Source organism: Apus apus, chromosome 2, assembly GCF_020740795.1.
Source record: "Apus apus isolate bApuApu2 chromosome 2, bApuApu2.pri.cur, whole genome shotgun sequence".
Lineage (NCBI taxonomy): Eukaryota > Metazoa > Chordata > Aves > Apodiformes > Apodidae > Apus > Apus apus.
The window spans coordinates 107,365,953-107,389,866 of record NC_067283.1 but is presented as its reverse complement, the minus strand read 5'-3'; the positions used below and the strand labels follow the sequence as shown (position 1 = coordinate 107,389,866).

At 41.2% G+C, this 23,914-nt stretch overlaps 1 protein-coding gene across 1 annotated transcript in view; it reads right to left on the bottom strand.

Annotated features, from left to right (window-relative positions):
• Positions 1 to 23,914, bottom strand: part of COLEC12 (collectin subfamily member 12) — a 100,917-nt gene that overhangs the window by 5,413 nt on the left and 71,590 nt on the right. The window contains exons 3-7 of the mRNA XM_051610479.1: positions 14,496 to 14,618; positions 6,206 to 6,304; positions 2,587 to 3,633; positions 680 to 1,168; positions 106 to 242 (exon numbers count right to left, since the gene is read on the bottom strand). Of these exons, the coding sequence (XP_051466439.1) occupies positions 106 to 242; positions 680 to 1,168; positions 2,587 to 3,633; positions 6,206 to 6,304; positions 14,496 to 14,618 (1,895 nt within the window). The remainder of the gene's footprint in view (positions 1 to 105; positions 243 to 679; positions 1,169 to 2,586; positions 3,634 to 6,205; positions 6,305 to 14,495; positions 14,619 to 23,914) is intronic.

Genomic DNA, 23,914 nt, shown 5'->3' with positions numbered 1-23,914 from the left:
ACTATATGAATTCACAATGCTCCCAGCTTCCCAGTTGCCTCGTGGCTTCCACATGTTAAATAACCTTAAGCTCTCTCCTTGAAAAACAGAAGAAAAGGTAATTACCTGCTCCTCTTTGTTGTTTATGATAACCAAGCGCGATGCTTTGTCTTCACAGAATAACTTTGCGTCTTCAAAAATTTCTCTTTCTATTGAAAAGTAGTAGCACTTTTCCGTATAGTTCTTCCAATGAGGAGAACAACCTGCCATGTCAAATTTTTTGTGTTAAACCAGTCACTGACAAATCTACAAGCCATTGGCAACTTTCTGCATTGGGTCAGTAACAAGTGGAAGATTCCTCACCCATCTGCAGCATGCTGCCACCCAAAACACAAGGGTTTACTGACTAGTGTCCTGATTCTGTGAAATCAAGACTGAACTGTGTGGTCAAGGGGTTTACTTATTACTCACAGTACTACTGCCCTTTCTGTAGCTGTAAACATTAACTTAAATCACTTTCAGGTCATCAGAAGGAAGACCAACAGGTATGGCTTCAGTTAATAGGGCTCTTTGTGGTAAATCCCAGAGATTAAGTTTAAGGCAGCAGAGGTTATTTGAACCAGTAACAACATGGTGAGCACCCTTCCCTAGGTATATTTGTGTCGCAGTAAAAGATGCATGAGGCATGTTGATAGCTTACCATTAGCCTCAGGCACTGACGTAGGTTCGCTCTGTAGTGCCATTGGCATCCCTGGACCTGGTGGCCCTGGTGGGCCAGGTGGGCCCTTTGGACCAGGCAGCCCAGGCACTCCAGGTAGCCCAGGTGGTCCTCGAGGTCCTGGTACTCCTGGCTCTCCCACAGTTCCTTGCAGACCTTGAAATCCTGGTGGCCCTTGTGGCCCAGGTGGACCATCTTTGCCTTGTGGACCTGGTGGTCCTGGGTCTCCGCTTGGTCCAGGCAAACCTGTCTTGCCAGGAGAACCTCTCTGACCTTTGGAGCCAGGTGATCCTCTTGAACCTTTCCCTCCTTTTTCTCCTGGTGGTCCAGTTGGTCCAGGTGGACCCTTCTCACCTGCAGGTCCTGGTGGTCCAGGCTCTCCTTTTTCACCTTTTTGTCCTTTTAGACCAGCAGGGCCAACAGGACCTTGAGGGCCTCTGTCACCTTTAGGTCCCCTTGGACCAGGAGGGCCTGAAACAATGTAAGAATTAGAAGTGGAGATATGGTGACAAAACAAAACAAAAAGCCCATGTGGGGTCCTTGGTTAATATATCTTAGACCAGGAAAACTGGATATTCAGCACTGTGGAGAGAGGGCTAACATCTGCTTCAGGTGGTGCTTGTAAAAGTACATCTGCTTCTCAGACCATTGTTCTTTCCTGAGCCTCCATGGAATACAGGGTACAGAAGAAAATAATTTGATGCACCTTAGAAAATAATCTGATGCACCTTATCCTGTGAACTGGACAATGTGACCAGGCACCAGTCCCTGCAAGACACATTCCGTGCTGTTGATGCACGTGGTCCTGTGTGCTGATGCTCCCGTTCTCTCATTCTCTCACTCTGCTACACTCCCTTTTCCTTCTAGCCCCATCTCTCTGCTCTTAGACTACAGGACTTTTTTTCCTGAAATGACCCTGTTTCCTGCTTTGTCAATTCAAGGTTGTCAAAAAGAATGAATAGTGAGCAACTGGCCAACTGTAGGAAAGACCAGAAGTACTATTTGCTAACTGGCTGACTATAACAGGAAAGAGAACAATGTATATGGTAAAAAATGGCAATATTGTGACAGCAATAAACAACAAAATAATTTTGGATTCTGATAATGGATAAGCAAATGGCTCAAATGGGGACAATATCCTCCCCGTCCTGCCAATCTACATCACTTAAACTCCTCCAGAGATAAATTCTTAAACAGAGTAATCTAGGCCTGGTTGAAATGAGAAAGGTTATGGTTTCTGACATGTAATCTTGGCTCTAATTCAGCCTTAGTTTATGGGGATCAATGGTTTTCTATTTGTGAGATTTAGGCCTGACTGGTTCACATCATGTGTGAAATATGAGTGTTCTTTTAATCTGGGATAATACTTGGCTGCAAGAAAACTCCTAAATTTGATGCTATTTATTTCTGGAGAAAATAAAATATCTCAGGATTAAAAACTAAGCAAAGTAGGATGTTTTCTGGCAGACTAATAACTGGCTTAAAGTGAAATAGCAACTTGTTTTTCAGTGAGGGTGGACCTTTCTGGGAACAGTCCAACGTATATTTTTTAGCCATTTCCTCCTTAGCAGGGATTGGTTTTTTGAGGCTCCGCACCTTCACTAGCTTATTTTAGAAACTAAATCAAAAGCAGATCCAGTCAGTCAGAATGAAATTTTGCTAAGTCAGAACCTTTTTTCATAATGCCCCTATTCTAGGTATGTAAAGAAGGCATAGGAAAATTAGCAAAGAAAATGCAAGCTACATTTTCATTTCCAAAGTTCAGGATTAGATAATGGAAAACCCCAGGACTCTGTACCTGCATGCACTACCTTCCACAGAACTAAAGAAGTAATGTAAGCAGGAGTCTGGCATAGAAGAGTAGAAGCATCATTAGGGAAGCTTCATACCTTGTAGGATGGTGAAGTTCTTGATGAGCTGGCCATGTTTGGAATCTACCAACTTCATTTCTTCCATGATTACTGACAAATTGGCAACTTCAACATCTAACCTTGACCTCATCAAATCCTGTTGTGTCTTGAGAGATGCAGAGTCTAAGCGAATATTGGCTAGTGTACTGTTCATAAAAATCAGCTCATCTGAATGTTTACTTAAGGTGTCTGTACAAGTTGTCCTGACGTCATTGAGATTGCTAGTCAGTGTCCGTAGATGATGAGCAGTGTAGCTGATGTTGCTAATGATATTGACTATATCGGTTTCAAAGACCTGGAACCTCTCTTCTAGCTGGTTGAATTTGGCAGAAGTTCTGTTTTCATATTCTTTATGCTGTTCCTGGAGTTCCTTTAGATTTTGTTCATTGGATTGGGCAATTGTGGTGATGTTCTCCATTTGCCCACTGAAGGAGCTGAGCTGATTGTTCATGTCTTCAAGTGTATCATTGTTAGCTTTTGCCAATGCTGAGTTGTTGGCAGCCAAAATTTGTAAATTTTGTACTTTCTCCTTAAGCCAGTCTGTGTCCTTCCGAGCTTGAAGGACAACCTGCTGCAGATTTTGAAAGTCATTCTTGATTCTTAGAATAGCCAAGTTTGTATCTTCCATTGACTTCTGCAGGACACTGATAAGATTTCTTTGCTGTATTTGTGTCAGGTTTAAGTTGTTCAGGTTCATGATGACCACATTATGAGAATGCACTTGGTTTTGCAAGTTTGTTTGGATATCACTTGTGTCTTGTTGAAGATTGTTGATATAGCCAGTATATGCCTGAAGAGTCTTATTGACACTGATGATCATGAAGGAGTTACTATCTAAGGCACTTCTCATTTGGCTCTGTCTATCATCTAACACATTTCCAGACTCCTGCAGCTTCTCCAGTGTATCTTTGTTTCTGGTAGTTTTCTCTGCAATGTCATGAAGCTGCTGACGAAGAGCCAGAATGTCAGATCTGAAGCTAGACAGTTCAGTGTTAGTATTCATGGCTTTTTGTCCAGCTTGGTCATCTGTTGCACACGAAAAAAACATTAAAGCCTTTAGGATGAGTTTTTTTAAAAGCACAGTATAAAAGTTGTATTTTAAGTAGAGTCAGGTTGTCAAAATATTTTGTCAACAGACTTTCTATGCTATCTTTTCCAGAAAAGAGAAACTGCTAAGCAGAGTTCTGCCCCTAGACAGGGAAAAAATCAGAGGAATCAAGGAATCAACCTTGCTGAGTTTCCATTAGAAACTGATGAGTACACGTGGTCAAGGAGTAGTGTATTCTGAGTGAAAACTGAATGGTAAACAGAATTCAAAATATCAGTAAGTGTATATTTGGAAGTTACAACTGGATTTGGCTGAAAACTCAGCAGTAAATTTTAGCTGTTTATATTTTCTTCCTCCTTTTCCTGGCAGGTAGAATATCTTCATTGATATATGCATGAGGAACACAATATAATGTGTTCTATAAACAAGAGGAAAACATAGAATCAGAAATGAGAAGATCCAGGAGTGAAACAAGTGGGACATGACACATATGTATGCATGCACGTACAGTTCAATTTCTTAAAATCTTGAGTTTAGTTTCAAGAAAGTTCTAATACCTATGTTAAAACAATCTGGGTTAGAGAAAAAAGCGTTGCCAGAGGCTACTCCAGATATCACAGCATATGATGTATTTCTGATTTTCTCTCTCACATATTACTATTACTTTGAGTGACATTTATTTTGTTGCTATTGTTTCCTCAAGTTCTGAGTTTTGAGGAAGGCAAAACCTTTAATCTTTGAGGAACATCTCTGCTCTTGCTTACACTGCCTTATAGAATACTTCTGGAACCTTGTCTTACTTAGTATGATCAAGCTTTTGAGGCTGCACAGCCCATCAACCAGACATAGAAAGCAAGGAAATAAGCAGGTCACCACTCACTTTTAGGGAAGATTTCCTTTCTCAGCCTCAATCACTTCCCTCTCCTACATGCTGTCCATATATTTTTGTCCTCATCTAAGTGTAACTATATTTATGAATTACGCAGTATGAAGTCTGTCACGGCAGATGACTCCAAGAGAGAGAAGGATGTTTTTCATAAACTACAGTGAATACAGGTGTGTATGGAGCTTTCCTCTGGTGTGTTTGAGTGAGCCATGATGGCAAACATCGGATGGCAACTTTTGAGACTTCAGTCTAAAGTGTTTATGGAGTCTTTCATGGATGGACATCTTCCCACGCACAGTTCCTCTCCCTGCCACTTGTCTCACTCCAGGATCTTCTCAGCTCTGACTCTATGTTTACCTCTTGGTTATAGCTCAAATTATACGGTGTTCCTCACACAGCTCTGACAACTGCCAGGTCCACGTTCAGCTAATCCCTGAAGGCCTTTCTTTATTCACCACACGTTATTCCACTGGCCCTACAGCAGTTCTCTTACCTTCATACCTCCCACACACATTGCCCCAGAACTTTTTTAACTTCCTTCATGGCAAGTCCACTTAAATGGGAACTGATGGTCCTGAGGATCTCACTGGCCATCCATCCAGCAGCATGTAAAAATGTATGGGTGTGAATGAATCAAAGGTGCTCCAAGTTGTAAAAATTTAATCAACATAATATAATAACCCAAATAACACCCAAAAGGTTGCATGTGCTTTAAAGTCTAACATTTACTTCTGTATACATATCAGCAAAAGTACATGCCCCTGAATTATCTCATGCCTTTGAACAAAATGCGTTGTGCAAATATTCTACAATGCAGCTACTTTTTGAGGGGAAAAACTTGTAAAAAATAATGATCAAGCTGCAAGCAAATAAGTTTTCCTAGAAGTATGTCTTGATATTTGGTTTATGATGCTAAACAGAATTTATTGCATGTATGTGTATATTAATATTTATATAAAAACTAATTATATAGATTGTAAGTCTATGTATATATAAATTGATAATAAATGGCTCTGCTTCCTTTCCAGACAAAGAAGAAGGGTAGAAATATACACAGTGAGTAGAATCCTTATCCATGATCTTTTTCCATCTTCCTGCAAACTGAGAACTGTGATAGCACCTGGGAGGCCCAAACTCATAACAGCCTTGTCCTGTATTGCCTGAGATGATTAAGAAACATTTTATAGAAGTAATCAACTTGCCTCAGACATAAGAGTTTTGAACAGCTGATTATTTTTGCAATCCTTAAAATGGCCTTCAGTTTTCAATCTTGATTGCTAAAACGGCATCAAGATGACTGGGTGACAGATTTTTATTTTATGTAGAATATCTTGCTCTGTGGAACAGCTTCTGCTGTTTTACATCTCTGCCTCAGAGAAGACTCTCTCCTGAGGACAACCTTTAAGTGTCTGTTTACTGTAATATAAATTATTCCAGAGTGACTTCAGTGGGAACTGTAAATATTAAAGTGTGCTTAAAAATGCTGTCCTAAGTAGAGTTGATCTTAACTATTTCAAAGTGCTTTCCCAAGTACTTGAGAAACTGGAATAGAAGTGCTGTGTCCTGCCATAGCCAGAGATTTTTCAGACAAATTTCCTGCCACTATCTGCCAGAAGAACACCCCACACCATAACACAAAGGGCCTTTGCTTGTGTGTAGATTACCTAATTTCTTCAGATCACTCTCCACCTCTGTGAGCTTTTCTGTATATCTTCTGTGGGACGTTTCCAGGCCACCTGTCACATTGTCCATTTTTTCTACAACTAGGGGAAAGAGAACAGCATGTTATGAAAAGAAGAAAAGTAAAATTATGAAAAAAGTCTCATAAACAATAAAGCAAACAAAACCCCCACCATTACCATTAAACAGAAAAGAAACCACCTTAAAATTGCCTTGCTTGCCACTACATTCTGTTGTTGCTCTGACATGCTGAAAGGATGAGCTCCTATCTGCTGGTGGGACCAACCATTCTTCCAGTTCTTCAGTCTGCAACAGTCCCCAGACATTTCTTTGCTCATGAGCATTCTCCTTCCTAAATGAGGAAATCCATCTTTGTGGGTTTTCCTCATGAACCAAGTCCTTTTGCTTTTAACAGTATTCCCATACTCCAAGCACAGCAGAGTGTGGCAAAGGCAGACAGATTGCTAAAGGGTTAGAAGACTTCCTTTTGTTTTGCTATGAGCCATTTCTCATTGAAAAGATAACTTTTTTTTTTCTTTTTTTTTTCTTTTTTTTTCTTCCCCCCCTGTGTCTTTTCATCTTTAAAAATTGCCACCTGGCTCACAAACATTGATCTGAGAGAGCAGTTTGAAGATGCAGTTACTAAATGTTTTGGGGATCAACTTCTCAACATCTCGACAATGGTACAGATCACTCAAAATGGTCTTGAAAGCCTTCTGCCTCGTTAAGATTGAAAGGATAGTCATTCAGCAAGTGCAGATTTATGGATTATGTGCTCTTTATTTTGTAATGTCTTGAGTAATTTCCTTGTCATTCAGACAATCTGATTATTTGATGGAATTGATATGGAAAAAGAAAAAGCAGAACAACAAAAAAAAGAGCCCAGAGTGGCTGTCAATGACAAAAATGTGAAATGCTTGCAAGGCTAGAGGCAGCCTCCAGCTTCCATGACAAACAAACTAATGCACTTTTGCATTCAAACAACAAATGGGGTAGAAATTCCTTCTCATCAGCTGATTATTTAGCCTTACACTGGGAGTGGAATGGATCTGCACCAACCCTGGGTGAGGCTACACAAGTTATTGTGCCAGCCCCCTCATTCAAAGAGAAATAAGGTGTTTCCCATGTTCCGAGATAGTGAGGCCAATTCTATAAACCTGTGTGGGGTAGGGGCTACGTTTAATTCTTTGTGTCCATGAGATTACCTACAGCTATGAAACAGCCTCATAGAAGTTGTTGCTATGTAAAGGTTTGTTTTTTTACTAGAAGTGGAAATTTGGAGGCATCTGCTGCTCCTCATGAGAAACCACAAGAATCTCAGAGCTTCAAAGTGGAGTCCACCAAGGACTCCTTCTTTGTTAACTTTTGCCCTTGTTTTTCTGACTGTGGGTACCACAGTTACATAGCAGGCTTTCCTTGCTTTCATTGCCATTTTTTCCTGGGCAAAGCCAGAGCTGATTCTCTGTTTGTCCTGCCCAGCTGTCTTCCAGGCTGGAGCCCAGATCAGCAAAGGTCTTTCAGTTACTTCTCACACTGATGCGTGTATACACCTATGCATCACATGCAGTGAGAGTGGGGACCATTCTTGGTTTTTCCTTTGGGCTAGCTGTAGGCAGGTCTTTGTTCAGTCTCTGGTGTTCTGCTTTGTTTCTGGACAGTCACAGTGAAGACATGGCTCACTCTGGGCACTCAGACAGGACCTCATGAAAGTATCTGGATTTTAAAAACAGGCCTACTCAAAGTGTTTCTGCTGGACTTGTGCCTTGACTAGCAATGTCACATCACCTATGGGTCTCATTTATTCAGTTTTAGTGTTCACTTGTTTTCTCCAGTTATGCAATACACTTGAGTTAGCAAATGAATATATATTATCAATAATTAAAGGAAATGTAGTTTCTTCCTTTGGCTGTTCAAGGGAATGCCAGTTTGCACTTCAGATCTGAAGTTTGTAAAACAGATTTTAGGTTGTTCCATAGCAACAGGAATGTTTTACTGGTTGAATGAAATCTAACACTGGAAACTTGAGTTAAAATATTCCCCTGAAGAGCCCAAAGCAAATGAAAATTGCAGAAATCCTATCAATATGTAGTAGCCTGTACTGGCTGTTAGATGAGATTGGATGGAATTAAAGATCCAGGAGTGTATAGTGTTTTCATTGCCAGAAGTAAAAAAAGTGAAAAAAAAAAATCCCCACCCCACACTAAAAGCACTGAAGCTGGTCCATAGCTATGGTCATTCTTTGGGGCAATGGTTTGAAGCTTAGAGGGGAAATTCAGGTTGGACATTAGGAAAAAGTTCTTCCCTGTGTAGGTGGTGAGATGCTGGAACAGGTTGCCCAGGGAGGTTGTGGATGTTCTCTCCCTGGAGGTGTTCAAGGCCAGGTTGGATGGGGCCTTGAGTAATCTGATCTAGCAGGAGGTGTCCCTGCCCATGCAGGGGGGGTGGAACTAGATGATCTTGAAGGTCCCTTCCAACCCAAACCATTCTATGATTCTATGATGACAATTTTGCATGGAACACCTCCAAAATTTGTTGAAGCAGGACTTTAATCAGAAGCCTTACTGGTATTATTGACAATTGTCCATGATATGTGGGGAAGAATGTGCCTGGACTGTGTCTGAAAGATTACTAATGAGCGTTTCTAAAAGGTCTTTCAGTCCCAAACAGCTTGTCTAGCATGTAACTGGATGCCAGACAGCCCTGGATCAGGAAGGCTGACATGACACTTATCTGGAGGATGCTGGTTTAGAGAGGCTGGAAGGAGAAGGCTGCCTTCAAATACAGCAGATATTGATTTTTTTTCTGTTTGACACCAAGCTGGCGACGACTTAGCCAGATTAACTGATGTAAAGTGCAGAATTAGCTATATCAGGCAAACAATTTCCTTTATTTTAATTGTTTCCCCTCAGAAGGCAAGTCAGTCCTGTCACGTGAAGAGTAGAGGAGGGAGACCAGAGCCAAGTTCACACCACTCAGCTCCAGCAGCAGAAACACTAGGGGTGAACTGCAGGGTTAGCTCAAGGACTTTTAGTGATGCAGGCTAAGCTGAATTTTGCCTTAGACAAACCAATGCATGTCTTTGTTTGTAAAGGAGCAGGATCTTAGCCTCCATAGTCAAACAAATCAGGGCCCTGGGAGACTTGAGCTCCTGCCCAGACTCCTTCCACAAGCAAGTTGTAGCTTATTTACTTTCTTGTTACTTCCCTGCAAGGGAAAAAGATTAACTCTGGGGAGAACTAATAGAGAGCCATGGCCAAAGCAGGTTTTGTTGATCTTGCTCTCAAAAGGGATCATATGGATCTATGTCCTATTATTGGGAATGCCTTTCCTTCCCTGGCAGTAACTCCCACAACTATCTCTGGATGAAGCCTTCAGTAGTAGGTGAGCAGGCTTTTCCCATGAGCCCCAGATTCATATAACCCCAGAAGTAGTCAAGATAGGTGAGGACATAGTAGATGAGGATTGGGTTAGGGATCAGTTGCATAATCTGGACATCCATAAATCGATGGGTCCGGATGAAATGCATCCAAGGGTGCTGAGGGAGCTGGCGGAGGTCATTGCTAGTCCACTCTCCATCATCTTCGGTAAGTCATGGGTAACTGGAGAGGTGCCTGAGGACTGGAGGATAGCAAACGTCACTCCAGTCTACAAGAAGGGCAAGAAGGAGGACCCGGGTAACTATAGACCGGTCAGCCTCACCTCCATCCCTGGAAAGGTAATGGAACAACTTGTCCTTGGCACTATCTCCAGGCATATCAAGGAGATGGGGGTCATCAAGAGCAGTCAACATGGTTTTACCAAGGGTAAGTCATGTTTGACTAACCTCATAGCCTTCTATGAGGAAATTACTAGGTGGATAGATGATGGTAGAGCGGTAGATGTGGTCTATCTTGATTTCAGTAAAGCATTTGACACCGTCTCCCACAGCATCCTTGTAGATAAGTTGATCAAGTATGGGTTTGATGATCAGGCAGTGAGGTGGATCAAGAACTGGTTGAAAGGAAGAAGTCAGAGAGTTGTAGTCAATGGGGCAGAATCTAGTTGGAGGCCTGTGACTAGTGGAGTCCCTCAGGGGTCGGTACTGGGACCGGTACTGTTCAATATCTTCATCAACGACCTGGATGAGGGCACAGAATGTACCCTCAGCAAGTTTGCTGATGACACCAAGCTGGGAGGAGTGGCTGACACACCAGAAGGCTGTGCTGCCATTCAGAGAGACTTAGACAGGCTGGAGACTTGGGCGGGGAAAAACCTGATGAAGTTTAACAAGAGCAAGTGTAGAGTTTTGCATTTGGGGAAGAAAAACGCCATGCACCAGTACAGGTTGGGGGCTGACCTGCTGGAGAGCAGTGTAGGTGAAAGGGACCTGGGGGTCATGGTAGACAGGAGGATGACCATGAGTCAGCAGTGTGCCCTTGTGGCTAAGAAGGCCAATGGCATCCTGGGGTGTATTAGAAAGGGTGTGGTTAGTAGGTCAAGAGAGGTTCTCCTCCCCCTCTATTCTGCATTGGTGAGGCCACATCTGGAATATTGTGTCCAGTTCTGGGCCCCTCAGTTCAAGAAGGACAGGGAACTGCTTGAAAGAGTCCAGCGCAGAGCCACAAGGATGATTAAGGGAGTGGAACATCTCCCTTATGAGGAAAGGCTGAGGGAGCTGGGTCTCTTTAGTTTGGAGAAAAGGAGACTGAGGGGGGACCTCATCAATGTTTACAAATATGTAAAGGGTGAGTGTCAAGACGATGGAGTTAAGCTTTTTTCAGTGAAGACCAGTGATAGGACAAGGGGTAATGGATACAAGTTGGAGCATAGGAGGTTTAAGATGAATATCAGGAAAAATTTTTTTACTGTAAGAGTGACAGAGCACTGGAACAGGCTGCCCAGAGAGGTTGTGGAGTCTTCTTCGCTGGAGACATTCAAAACCCGCCTGGATGCCTTCCTGTGTGATGTACTCTAGGTGACCCTGCTCTGGCAGGGGGGTTGGACTAGATGATCTTTCGAGGTCCCTTCCAACCCCTAGGATTCTATGATTCTATGATTCTATGATTCTATGTGGAGCTCTCTCAGGAGTGGAAGTCAAACTCTGGGGGAGTGCCCCAGACTTGATCAAGCACTTCTCATCTTCTTCAGAAAAAAGCTAAGGCAAAACAGGCAGACCAGCCATAATATCCATTATGAAGGCCAATCTGCTGCTCCCAACAGTCTGCTGCTCTTAAAAATGCAAAGTCTGTCTATGCCTTCATCTTGCTTTTGGATAGCTTCACCTTCTCCACTTGGTCAGATCTCTCTACATTGTCATCTCACTTTCTCATAATGTCACTGGGGAAATTTGGCAAAGACCCTCCAAAAGAAGCCAAAATTTCAAGTAGTTTCTGACCAGAACAGTGAGGATTGTCTGCATCTGAGCCACTATTTCAAAAGCAGGGACAAAACGTGCCATCTCACCAGGGTGTTTGCCCTAGGTAAAGGCAGGCAAACTCTGTCTGGGAGACAGATAAAAGAAGTAGATGAACATCACAGTGGCAACTAGTCAAGAAACTTAAACACAAGGACTGACCAAAGAATGAGAACTACCAGAAATACCAGCTAGGAGCACGCTAGCTTTCCTCAGTGAAGTGAGTCACAGGAAGATCATTCACCTTCAGTAGGCTAATAGGACACTGGCTGGGGCCAGAAGAATTATAACTTTGTATTTTGCATTTAATTTAAGAAAGTATACATTAAAAATTACATGATTACTTTATTAATGTTTTAAACAATAATTTAATATGTCTTCTCAAAGCAAACTAATAGTAAACTGAGCTTGTTATTCCTTCATGACCTTGATGTTTAATTCATGTTTTGGTTTCAGGTTTCTTCAACCTATTATGTAATTTTTACCACCAGTTTGGAGGTTTGTTTTATGTTGACTTTGCCTCCCATTGAGTTATTTTTCTGCCTGCCATATTTAATCCACTGATTAGTAGTTTTAACGTTTGAAATCACAAAGGATATTTAAATACTGCGTAGGAAATGAAAGTTTTAAAAGTAGTTTTGGGTTTTATAAACAGAAGTGTGGGAGGCAAATTTAATGGAAATTTAGCTAAGGGACTGAAAGAATCCCTGATGCCAGCAGAATTCCTTCTTTCAGTGTAATATTCCAATAAAAAAGACAAGCCAAACTCTGATGCAGGGAGGAGAGTTCAAGAGCTCTATAAAATTTTATTTTGAGTTTTGTTCTTCCTTTAAGCCCTAATTCTTTCCCAGTGGTCAAAAATACTGCAGTAATTCCTTTGATTATGCACCGTCAGCTGAGGTTTTGTCTAACTCAAGTTTTCCCTGCAGATTAGCCCTTAGGCACTGCGGAGACGAAGCTCTTATGCTGCAGGTACAAAGGGCAAAATTAATGCCTGATGTGTGACCATTTGTTGCTTGGTGTTACAGAAGGGATAACTTGGACTAAACAGGACTTTTCTCCAGTGTACGCCTTTTTTCCCTTGGCATTCTGATGGAGCAGTCACCATGTCAGTGAGCAGTAAGGCAGTGGTCACTAAAATGTCTGAAGGTCTGTGATGAAGATGTGCCTTGGTACTGCTATAACAGAAAGTCTAGACCCCAGTCACGGACCCTACACATTACAAGAAGGAGGTTTAGAAATTAATGTAGCAAAGATGGGGCCTCAAGATGAGAGCAAAGCCCAGGGAAGACAATACTAAAGGTCCCCATGGAGAAAGAAGCTTGAAAACTGTGGATGGAAATGAAGAAGAGAAACTCCCTCTCCCAAAGAGATCTTTTGGAGCATTTCCTTATTGCTATTGCTTCCTTCACATACATGAACAAATGTTTGCCAAAGATACAGAGCACTGGTCCCTCCAACTTGACATGTTGTTTCTGATTCCAAGTGAGGTCTGAGTCTTCTGGTGAGCTCCAGAACTGATGGCCTTGTATAAAACTCTCTTGAGGAAAATTCTGCTAAATTCCAGGCATATAGTGGCTGGGTTATAGCCCAGAAAGATTCCATCCTCATCTGCTGTAAACAGAGCTCTGCATATTTATGGCTGCAAAAGGCCTAAGTTTGTCCTCCCCTAGTCCATATAACCAAATGATCTTATCTTTATATATCAATAACAAGGTTTTGAATCCTGCAAAGTTGTTTTTTTCCCCTCAGAATCTGACTTTCAGAGATCAGTGATACATTCTTCAGGAGAATGTCTGACCAATTATATATGTACAGCATTTCTTTACATTTGATTTCAATTTGACACACTGTCTGCTTTATCATGAAAAAGTAATACCCATGCGAGTCTGTATGTCTTTCATATCCCTTCATCACCCTGCCTAAATCTTCCATCTAAACGAAGCAGTTTTAATTTTCTTCCCACTCAAAACTGTACCAAATCCTCTTAAATAAGTATTTATCCTTTTCTATTTCTACAGTTTCCTTTTCTTTCACTGGCAAAGGACCAGAGGTGATGTCAGCTCTGCTACAAGCACAGCTGTTGGTGGCACAGGACGCACTGCATGCTAATCACAGGAATATTTACCCAGCCTCTTGGAGTGGTTTTGAAGCTACTCTTAGAGCCATACTCAAGCAGCTAGCTTGGTTTTCTTCACAACATGCTGCAATGTTTTGTTATAATACTCACAATGATGTTACTCACTTCCATTTTCTTACCAGAACCTCATATCTTATTTATTTAACTTATTATAGCTGTGACTGCACAACAAGCAGCCAGTTACGTCAATCCATTTGTAAGTGGCTACAGGCAATCAGTGCCAAGGATGTATGGGAATTTTAAGCTGTGCTTCCCAGTGTGCTCTACCAATGACTTGCACAAATGAAACTTCCTCCTTTTCTGGGTTGTTCAACAACTAGAATCTTTGAAATTACTATCAAAACATCTAAGTGTCTTTATTAATAAAAATAATTGTAGGTAACTGAATAGATTGGCACCTCCTGGTTCAATCTTTCTTCCAGTAATGTTGATCCTACACTTTGTTACTGTGATGAAGGAATAGATAAGACTATTCCCGGCTCTCCCATTAAGGCCATTTATTCTGGAAAGGTGCAATGTACATAAAAGAGCTCAGTGAAATCAATGTATAGCACATGTTACAGAGCTTTGAGTCTTCCAGTTAGTACTCCTTTGTAGTGGAAGAATGACCATGTGTGCACAACAAGCAACAAGATATTGATATTTAAGGTGAAAATGTGATAAATTGCCCAGCTATCTAAAAAGTGAAAATACACTTGGGTGCTTGGCTGAAAGTGAAATGTTGTGCTTGATTCATACATACCTTTGTATCCCAGAATGGCTACTGTAATTGTTAACAGGGCACATAAAATATATAATAAGATGATGGAAAACTTCAGTGCCCAGTTATTTTTACATTTGGTACATTGTGTCCCCTCTTGAATACCTGCAAAAGAAGATTTTAAGAATTTTAAAACAATGGCAAAGAACACATTGCTGGTTTTATCTCCTCATTTCCTCTCCTCTATTTCTAAGGAACAAATAATTTATGTTAGCAGATGATACATGGGTGCCTATCTGCCTATTCTTCTAACCTTCACGGTGGTTAAAGCATCAGCTTCATGATACAACCACTTTGGGATTTTAGTGTGTGGAAGAGAAGTAGATTCTGATTCTCTGGAAAACCTGTGACTTCCCTGAGAGACAGGACTATTTTCCAACGGTGCTAACAAGACTATGGTGAGCTTTGGAAATCAAATGTTTATTTGTTAATGTTGGGCATCACATAGCAGCAGCTCTTGGCATTCCGTCACCCTACAGGGGCAACAGAAGACAGAAAATGCTCCAGCAGAAGAAAAATACAGACATAAAATAACACTGTGAAAACCTGGTAAGAGTGTTGGTCCTGCCTTGTAACCATTACCACAAATGGTTACTGTCTGAACACTTCCTTTCAACAAGGAGAGAGACTTTTTCTTATTTTTGGGGGGTTTGGAGAGTTCTATTTCCACAGAGAAGAAGGGGAGATATATGGCTAAAGGTAGTGGTACATCTACAGCAACAGAAAAATGCTGATGAATTTTCCCTTGTGGACAAGTTTAAGAAAAAGGGCCTCAAGTTGATGAGAGAAGAAAGGCCTTTACTATTTTATATTTGAGCTTTCTGCATGGTTTGATATCTTTCAGTCTATTAGGGAAGCAGTGTTCCTCTCTTCTTTACATGCTCCTCAGGAACAATTCAAGAGAGTTGGAAGTGTTGATTATGTTACCAAGAAATTAATCACAAACACAAACATGTAAAATCATGAAAACCTGAACACTGCTGAAACCAATGGGCTGGATTTATCCCTCCTTCTGATGGACATTAAGCAGGTCAGGATTAATGTAGCTTTCTGTGTCTGTCAGAAAATGTACTTCTTTGATATTTTACACTATTTGTGCACTATTAGGGGAGTCCCACAGGAAAGCTTTAAGCTCTAATAAATTCTATGTACCAGATTACTCAACTAATCAAAGCTTGCTCCGCAGCTTTTTATGAGTAACTTATATTTCTCCTGAGGCCTAACCCACAGCTGATTTTACTTTTCCCAACTCATGACCTTCTGCAGAGTGTTTTTTTATTTTTCATTTTTTAAGAGAAAAGCACAGGCCACTTCCCCTGGGTTCATGGAGGATGGGTGACTGACATATCAAGTTAAGTCAACTGTACTTGCCCCACAAAGAACATCATTTTCCAGATACTTCCTTAAGCCCAGGGTACTTGAAGGAGGGATTACCATATTGGAGCAACACAGGAAGAGGATTTATACAATGTTTATGTGCATTTTTTTCAATTCCTTCTGCACATATATTACACGTGGCTAAGGCAGAAATGCATCTTTCACAGGTTAGCACAATTTGGAGAGGGAGAATGCTCTTTTCTAAGGGTCTGCAATTGGTATTCAGAGACAGAAACTATTTCACAGCGGGAACTTGTGGTGTCTGGAGCACCATTTTGCTGTCATTAGCTGGTGTGAATGGGCTAATTGAGCTCCGGTGCACTGAATGCAAGGTTCCTCCTCCAAAGGGCTTAAAATTCAGATTCCAATCCTCCAAGTCTGTAAACATGTCACATATCAAAAACCACAAGAAGTGTGGGGCACAAAGCACATCACATTCACCTCCTAAATACAAAGAGAACAAAAAACTTGATCCTCCCTGTTTTAATGTTAATGGAAGCAGGACCACATCCATAACTGGGAAGACTGATAGACTGCAGAGGTACAGAGCACAGAGAGAGGCAGAAATAAAAGCAAAACCTTTGACAGCAACTGCACATAGAAAAGTTACACTTGATTACAGTCTCACATTAAGATTACTCATTTTATGACACGACCTGCTCTCTGTCACCACACTCCAGCTTCCTGCGTAGTGTAATGAGCTGAAACTTCCCTGATGTCCCCGGGTCTATTGCAGTTCAGCATCTAGCATCATGTATGTTCCAGAGCTTCATAAGGATCTTGTTTCACTTGTTTCAGTCCTCTCTATCCCTGGTTCAATAAAACAGCACTTTGGCTTTTTGGAACTTTCAGCATTTTTCAAACTGACATCAGAACAGCACCCCAACAAAAGCCAGACCTTCCCATCCTTTAACAGTCCAGCGCTGTCGGCATCAGTAACATAAACACAGAGTACTAAAGTGATCCTACAGGCAGGAGAGACTCCATTAACTAAGGTGGGTTGGAACTGTGCATTGCATTGCCTGCTGGAGCTTTCTGCCTGTCAGCTTAAAGCCACATGTGACTGCCACCAGACCCCTGATGTTTTCATCTCATGTGCCCCAGGTCCAGAGCCGGAGTAAAGAGCCAAGGAACTTTAACAGGCTCCTTAATTTTTCTCTGCCTAGATCTGGACACAGGCCAGTCTTTCAGAGCTATTACATTTATTCTTTAGTGCAAATACCTAGCTCTTAACTCTGCTGCTAGTAACAGCTGACCTAGTTTACTAAACGTAGAAAAAATTTACTAAAGATAGAGGTACCTTGAAGAAAACTTTTGGAAGACTCAATCTGATGTCTTTCTGTGCAGTTAAATAATCCAGGCTATAACCAAAGGTAAAAGCCAGGAATGCAACCCTCTCTCTATAGGGTTACAGTGTAATCAGGGCTTCACAACCTCCCCAAGCACAGAGCCAGGTTTCAGCTTGTCTTATTGCTCTTCCCCAGTGCCCTGTTTAAGGACCATGCCCAAATAAGCTTCTTCTGATGATACAGGAGAGGCATTTAGTCCATGCCGTGAAGACAATTATTTTTATTGAAAGATTGCTCTGAAGAGATGTGATAGCCAAAACATTAAGCAACAACAGATGGGCAATGATTTTAAATGCTCATTGTGATTGCACAACCCCCTGCAGGCTGGCATAAAATTACACACTTTTGTCACAAAAGGTAAGAGTCAAGGCTTGAAGGAACCCATGCTTAGGCTTTAATTTGACAAACTTTCCTACTTTTACCCACTCATCTGCTTGCTTTTGTGGGTTACATAAAATGCAGTGTTCTTCCAGAAGATATGTAACCTCTCTAGAAGCTATAGAGTAAATGCACGGCGAAAGAATATACACACATTCTGTCAATAGAACATACGTCAAACCTGCAAAAAGGGTTCTTGGCTGAAATCAGCTCTTCGCCATTTGTTATTGTTGCTCCTAGTACAGCACACTCCTCTCTGTGTCCTGTACCTGTACACCTGTTTCAGTGCTGGTCTGCTCCCAGTCATCCGTCACTAACTTCCAAACCCAGGGAGCCAGGGTCACTTCCGCATGATGTGCATTTCTCACTGCTCATTTGATCAACGCTTAATAAATATCAGATGGGACACAATGTGCCTCGTTTTGCTGGACACATGCTTTCTTCCATTCTTTTCCCTGACTTATTTTAATAAGAGCTCTGCTTTTTCTGTCTCACTGTTGGGAAGACATCTGGCCAAACAGACAAGGACCTAGTACAAAGGGATCCTGCTGGCTCACATGCTTTGGGGACCCCCTTCTCTGCAAACCAAGATGGTCACAAAAAAATATGCAAGTGAGACATCCCCCTGTTACCGGGCTTTGTAGTATTTGTTTTTATAGCATTGCATTCCAGTGACTGAAGACTTTGTTCTCATGCAGGGGGTATACATCTGCAGATTCCTTTTGGGCTCCAGATAAGCAGAGGTTTTGATGGGGGAGGAGCTGGGGTTTTTTGGTAGTTTTTTTGTTGTTGTTGTTTCAAGTCTTTTAATGGGAGACTAAATATCTTTGCTCTTTGACATGGAGTAACCACCTTGCAAAATGCCTCGTGCCTCAACTGTATAAGGCTTCAGAAGCACATCTTTGAACACTCAAATATGATATGCACACATACTTTTTTTCTAACTAATTCTTTCAGAAGTATTTGCCTGTTTCCTTTTCTTGGCTACTGCTGCGGGATCTTAGGTGGCCTCATGATATTTCTGGTAGCGGATCAGTTTGGACAAAGATGCAAGATTCCTTTTGTAACCCTGACCAAAAAAAATGTACCGATAAGATAACTGAAGAAATATAGCACAGGAAATGAAAATACATACATTAGTTAGCAGGGGTTTTCCTCAGGGTGATTTATTGAAAAGTGATAACATCCCTTTAATTTCGGAAGGAAGACTGCAAGCCTAATTTGCAGCCTTTGAATGATACATTTCTCAAAATTAATGTTTTCAAAACTCAGTAGATGAAACAGTTCTATTAAAAGGGGTCTGAGCAAAATATGTACATATAGTTCCAAACCCCCTGTCATGGGAAGGTGTTCCTGCCCATGACAGAGGGGTTTGAACTAGTTGATTGTTAAGGTCCCTTCCAACACAAACCATTCTGTGATTCTATGATTCAACATGTAGGTAGGAATCAAATGCTGAGAGCTTCTTAATCATACAGAGTTGCAGCAAATTCCTAGTGGGTGCCTATCTCACTAGCAAAAGTGGACAATCCCATGAGGAATCCATCTTCAGGTTTAAAAAACTAAATGCCTTGAAAAACCTGGCTGTAAGTGACTAAATTCAGGCACCCAAATATGAAATGGTAGTTTTTTACTGATATGCATGACTAGCCTTTAGGAAAACAAGTCTCTTAGGACAGAGAAGATTTTAAAATTCAGGCATGTAAGTGTGTGCATATATACATACATACAGACACGTATTTATGTTCAAATATATAGAAAACCAGATGTGTGTATATGTTTTTTACAGAGAAGCTCTTGTGCTGACACAAAACCAGCACATTACATTAGCATGCTCAAATCGAAAGCAGATGCACCTTTGGCAACAACAAAAAAATCGTATAGATTTGAGATTACTGAATTTATTCAGCCATAAAATTCAAAGTGAGATTTTTGTCTTCTCTTCTGAGTGGTGCTACAGATTACTAACCTACCCTTCACAAAAACAATTCATGTGAATCTCCATGGGTGGGTTTGTTGTAGTCAGCAAAACTGATGATTCTATGGCTCCATATGAGGAAACTACCTTAGAAAGTAATCATTGTTTATAAAGGCTATCAATGGCAAAACCTGAGAGTAGTTAATGATTTTTTAATTATTATTTTGAGGTCAATCTCCTTCCTTCAGTTTAGAGTGTATTTACACACTACAAAGTCTATAACTTCAGCTAGGTGTAAACAGACACCCTACATTTTTCCTAGCTAATACATAAGGGTCCTTGCTCACCCCCTAGATACTGGATGGGCATTTATCATAAGGCTGCTGCCATAGGAAGTGTAGCATATACTGGGGCTTCTCTGAGCAGCTGCCCCTCTACCTGCTGCGTAGTGCCCTGGTCCCTCTCTCTGGCTCTGCAACCTAAATCCTGCTGGACAACCCCTCTAGGCTAAGTGTGGCCAAAAGAGCAAACACTGTGGTTATTGCCCAACTGGTGTGCAGGGGAATGCTGAGCCCTGAGGTTGCAGCTGTGAAGTGTCTGGTTTGGGAGAGCCATGCTGCTGCCTTCACTCATACTGAACCACTTCTCATGCCTCAGCTCCCTCATGCGTCCACATTCATCCTCAGGGATTTGTGGGGAAGAGCTCTTGACCAGGCAAAGCAAGACTCTTTATTTTACATTATAAAGCAGGCATGATGCTACCGAATTGTGTCCACTGCCACGTCCTTCTTCACTCCTCTGTCTCCTGCCATGTTTTCCTTCTGCTCAGCCCTGGGGGGCACGTGGATGCCAGCCTTCCCCTCACATCCACAGTCTTCACAAGCCCTGTCTCCACAAGGGCAACATTCCTGCCTGCCAGGTGGCGCAGTGTTGGCTTGTGGGCAGACGGATTGCAACAGTCTGCTTAACTTCTTTGTCAGATTTTTACAATGCCAGCCAAAAAAAAAATAGTAATAAAAAAAATTAATAAATTAGTACAAAACCACTATCAGATTTTTCAGAATTTACTAGTTTTGCTTCTGTTTTGCAATGAAATAGGGATAAACTCAAGCTGCGCTTATTTTGAAAAGGTTTCTGGTTATTTACGAGGAAGCAGTTAAAGCAGCAGAACTTGAAAACTAAGCAGTGGTTTTGTACTCACCTAAGTTGTGCCAGTTTTCCTATGCCAGGTGGAAAATCATGAAACATGGCAGCAAGACAGTGGCAGTAACAGCCACTCTGTATTTCAAGTAAATGCTGCAAGACACAGTGCCTCTTTCTTCATAAATTAATAAATAAATGGACCAACCCCCAAACCCTCCCTCCTCACAGGTTTCTACAGTGTCCTGCCTAACCCTATCATCCTGTATGAATAATCTCTGGAGAGGAAAAAACACCTCAAAAGCCTGTTCTGAGAATTTATGTCTCAAAAGAGCTGCACAACTCCTGCTGGGGCCAGTGGTGCCAATGCCTGTGATTTTATCCTGAGCTTCACCTCATGGGATTTCTTTTGCAACCTGCTTCTCCTTTCCAGCATCTATATCATTATGAGAGACTTTCAAGTTGCATTACAGAGGAACAGCATATTCTTAGACTGTTAAAAAAACAAAAAAGAGTAGTCGGAAGGAGATGTTCCTTGAGGCTGAAGGTCAGAAGATGATAGACCAATTCACCATTTACAGCATTTTTCATAATCCTCCCCCTAGAGAACCACCCTCACTGCCCTGATGGGCAGTGCTGGGGTTGGGGACAGCAGGGCTCATCGTGTCCCTCATGCCCTGAAGCTGGAGGCAGATGTGAGGTGGGCACTTTGTCCTAAGAGCCTAGGATATTTCAGTGGAACTTGGTGGTTTCCTTCTCTGGGACACCTTGAAAAAACCCCACCTTGATGATCTGCAGGTTGCAGCCTGAAGCTCTGCACATGGGAGGGACCAGGCAAATCTCCTTCCACGAGACTGAGTCTGTTGGAGGCAGCGGCTGCTTCCCATAAATCCAAATCCCACATCTGACATAATAAAGAGCCTCAGAGAGCCAACACTATTATCTCTGGAAAGCTTTCAGGATAAGAAATACTTTATTCTACGTAATGTACACAAACCCTTTCATTAAAGGAAGGGAGCACCCTCATTTTCAGCCTGACCATCATCTCTCACTTATTTATATAACCCAGCCAGCATTTTCTCTCTGACTTTGTTCTTCACAGTAGACCAGAGATGCACAATGAATTGTCAGAAATCCTAATTATACACTTCACCAACCATCACCATTTAATTATATAGTATTACCAAACAATGTCCTACTGTGATTAAACACTAAATATCTTAATTGAAAGGATACAAAAAGCCCAACCACAGCACAGGCAACGCAAAGACTGCTAAGTATCTGAACTGTATGTTAGACATATATTATGAGCAGAACTTAAGGACTAGCATGGTAAATTTTAAGAAAAATCGTGGATTTACAATAGTTTAAGGTCCAGCCATAGTGGTGTGGTAAAAACATCAAATCACCAGAGGGTCCAACAACCCATAGACTAGTAGATTTAAAGACACATTTAGAGTTTAATTCGATGCAGAACAAAAAACAGTCAGTGCTGGTGCTTTTAAGCAACTGTCTGGAAGAAGAGAGATGTGTCTCTCCTCAGTTACTGAAAATCAAGCAAAGGATCACTCACTGTACGTCTCTGGAACTAAATTCAAAGATCTAATTAGGCTGTTCAGAAGATTAGAGAAAAACTAGAACAGTTAAAAGAAGATAAATATCGTGTATGAGTTAAGAGACCTGTTCAACGACAGGCAAGACAGCCATGACACATGACAGGAAAGAGCCTCTCTCAAACTGTATCCCAACAGAGAAGAACTGAGACTGACTGGCAAGAAGATACTTAGCCAGCTCTATAGGGAGATCAAAGCCAGATCTTTGGTTTGTGCAACAGCCTCCTAAGACAACCTGAGGATATTCCATCCAATAAGCTAATTAAAACTGGAGTGAACAAAGCATTAGCAATATCACAGAAAGGATCCATCCTTCAGTTATGGCATTTAGCCAGATGGCAGAGTAATGCCATTTCTGTCTGGGTCCTCTGTTCTTCCACAAACAAGCTTCCTAATGAAACATAGCTCCTAATTAAGATGGTATAACTTGATTAACAATGTACATGATTTTTAGTCTTAGTTTAAACTATATTTGACTGAAAGGAGGGAAAAAAGTTAACACATTAAAGGTGTACATTTCCCCTAGCATTCTTTACTTTCACAACACACATTTATGTGTTAGTGACCCTAATAATGGCATTACATTAACTAGTAGGTAGAAAAAATAGCAATTCTGTGCTTTGTGGATTTCAAGATATATGTCTTTAAGAGGGCAACATGATCTTGTCTGGGGCTGTGAGTGTGGTAAGGTGCCAGTACCACTGGCAGTGACAGCAGTGACACCAGTCATCCAGGGCATAGGTGGAAAAGCCATTCTCTTCATGGGAAGTTTTCACCCTCAGTTCTACTGACTTCTTCTGCAGCTTTTAACATTATGCCAAGGACAGTGCTAAAAACATTGGGCCACTGTTTGACAGACCAAAGAAAAGCTGCTCTTGCCGAATGAAGACTATGGCCACACCCAACAAAGCAACATTTCTGTATTCATCCATGCTGCCACAAATCCTATTCCAGCTATCCACAGAAATCAAACTTTTTTAGGTGCCTGCATAAGTCCAACAGGAATACTCAGAGACCATCTGTTCCATGGACATTTCTGTGCAGTTACATGCGTGCACACGTGCACCTCTATCATGGTTGAGGAAGGTTGTTCATTTAAGGGGATTATCAAGTCCCATGTGTCTCTGCACAGTGTGCTTTTAAACTCTTGTAACCATATGAATCTAAACCAATTTTTACTCGGTAGTCAGAAACACACTGGATGGCTTTCTTATTTTATTTTATTTTATTTTATTTTATTTTATTTTATTTTATTTTATTTTATTTTATTTTATTTTATTTTATTTATTTTATTTTATTTTATTTATTTTAATTTTTTTTTTCTTTCCTCTCCTACCTGCTGCAGTAGCACAAAATCAAGTTTCAACCATGTTTGATTGCATAAAACTTCTATTTCTCCTCTCCCATCAGGGAAAAATACAAAGATGCTTTTAATGAGGCTTTCAGCAGACAAAAATAATTGCCTGCAGCCTGTGAACAAGTACACCCAACAAAATGCAGAAAAGCAGAAGTTTGAAAGAGTTACAAAGACTGTTATTGGTTAGCATTAAAATGCAGATATATCTGTATCTACAAGCTCTGTTACATGTTCCAGCTGGAATGCTGCAATGAAAAGCTGATATTAAC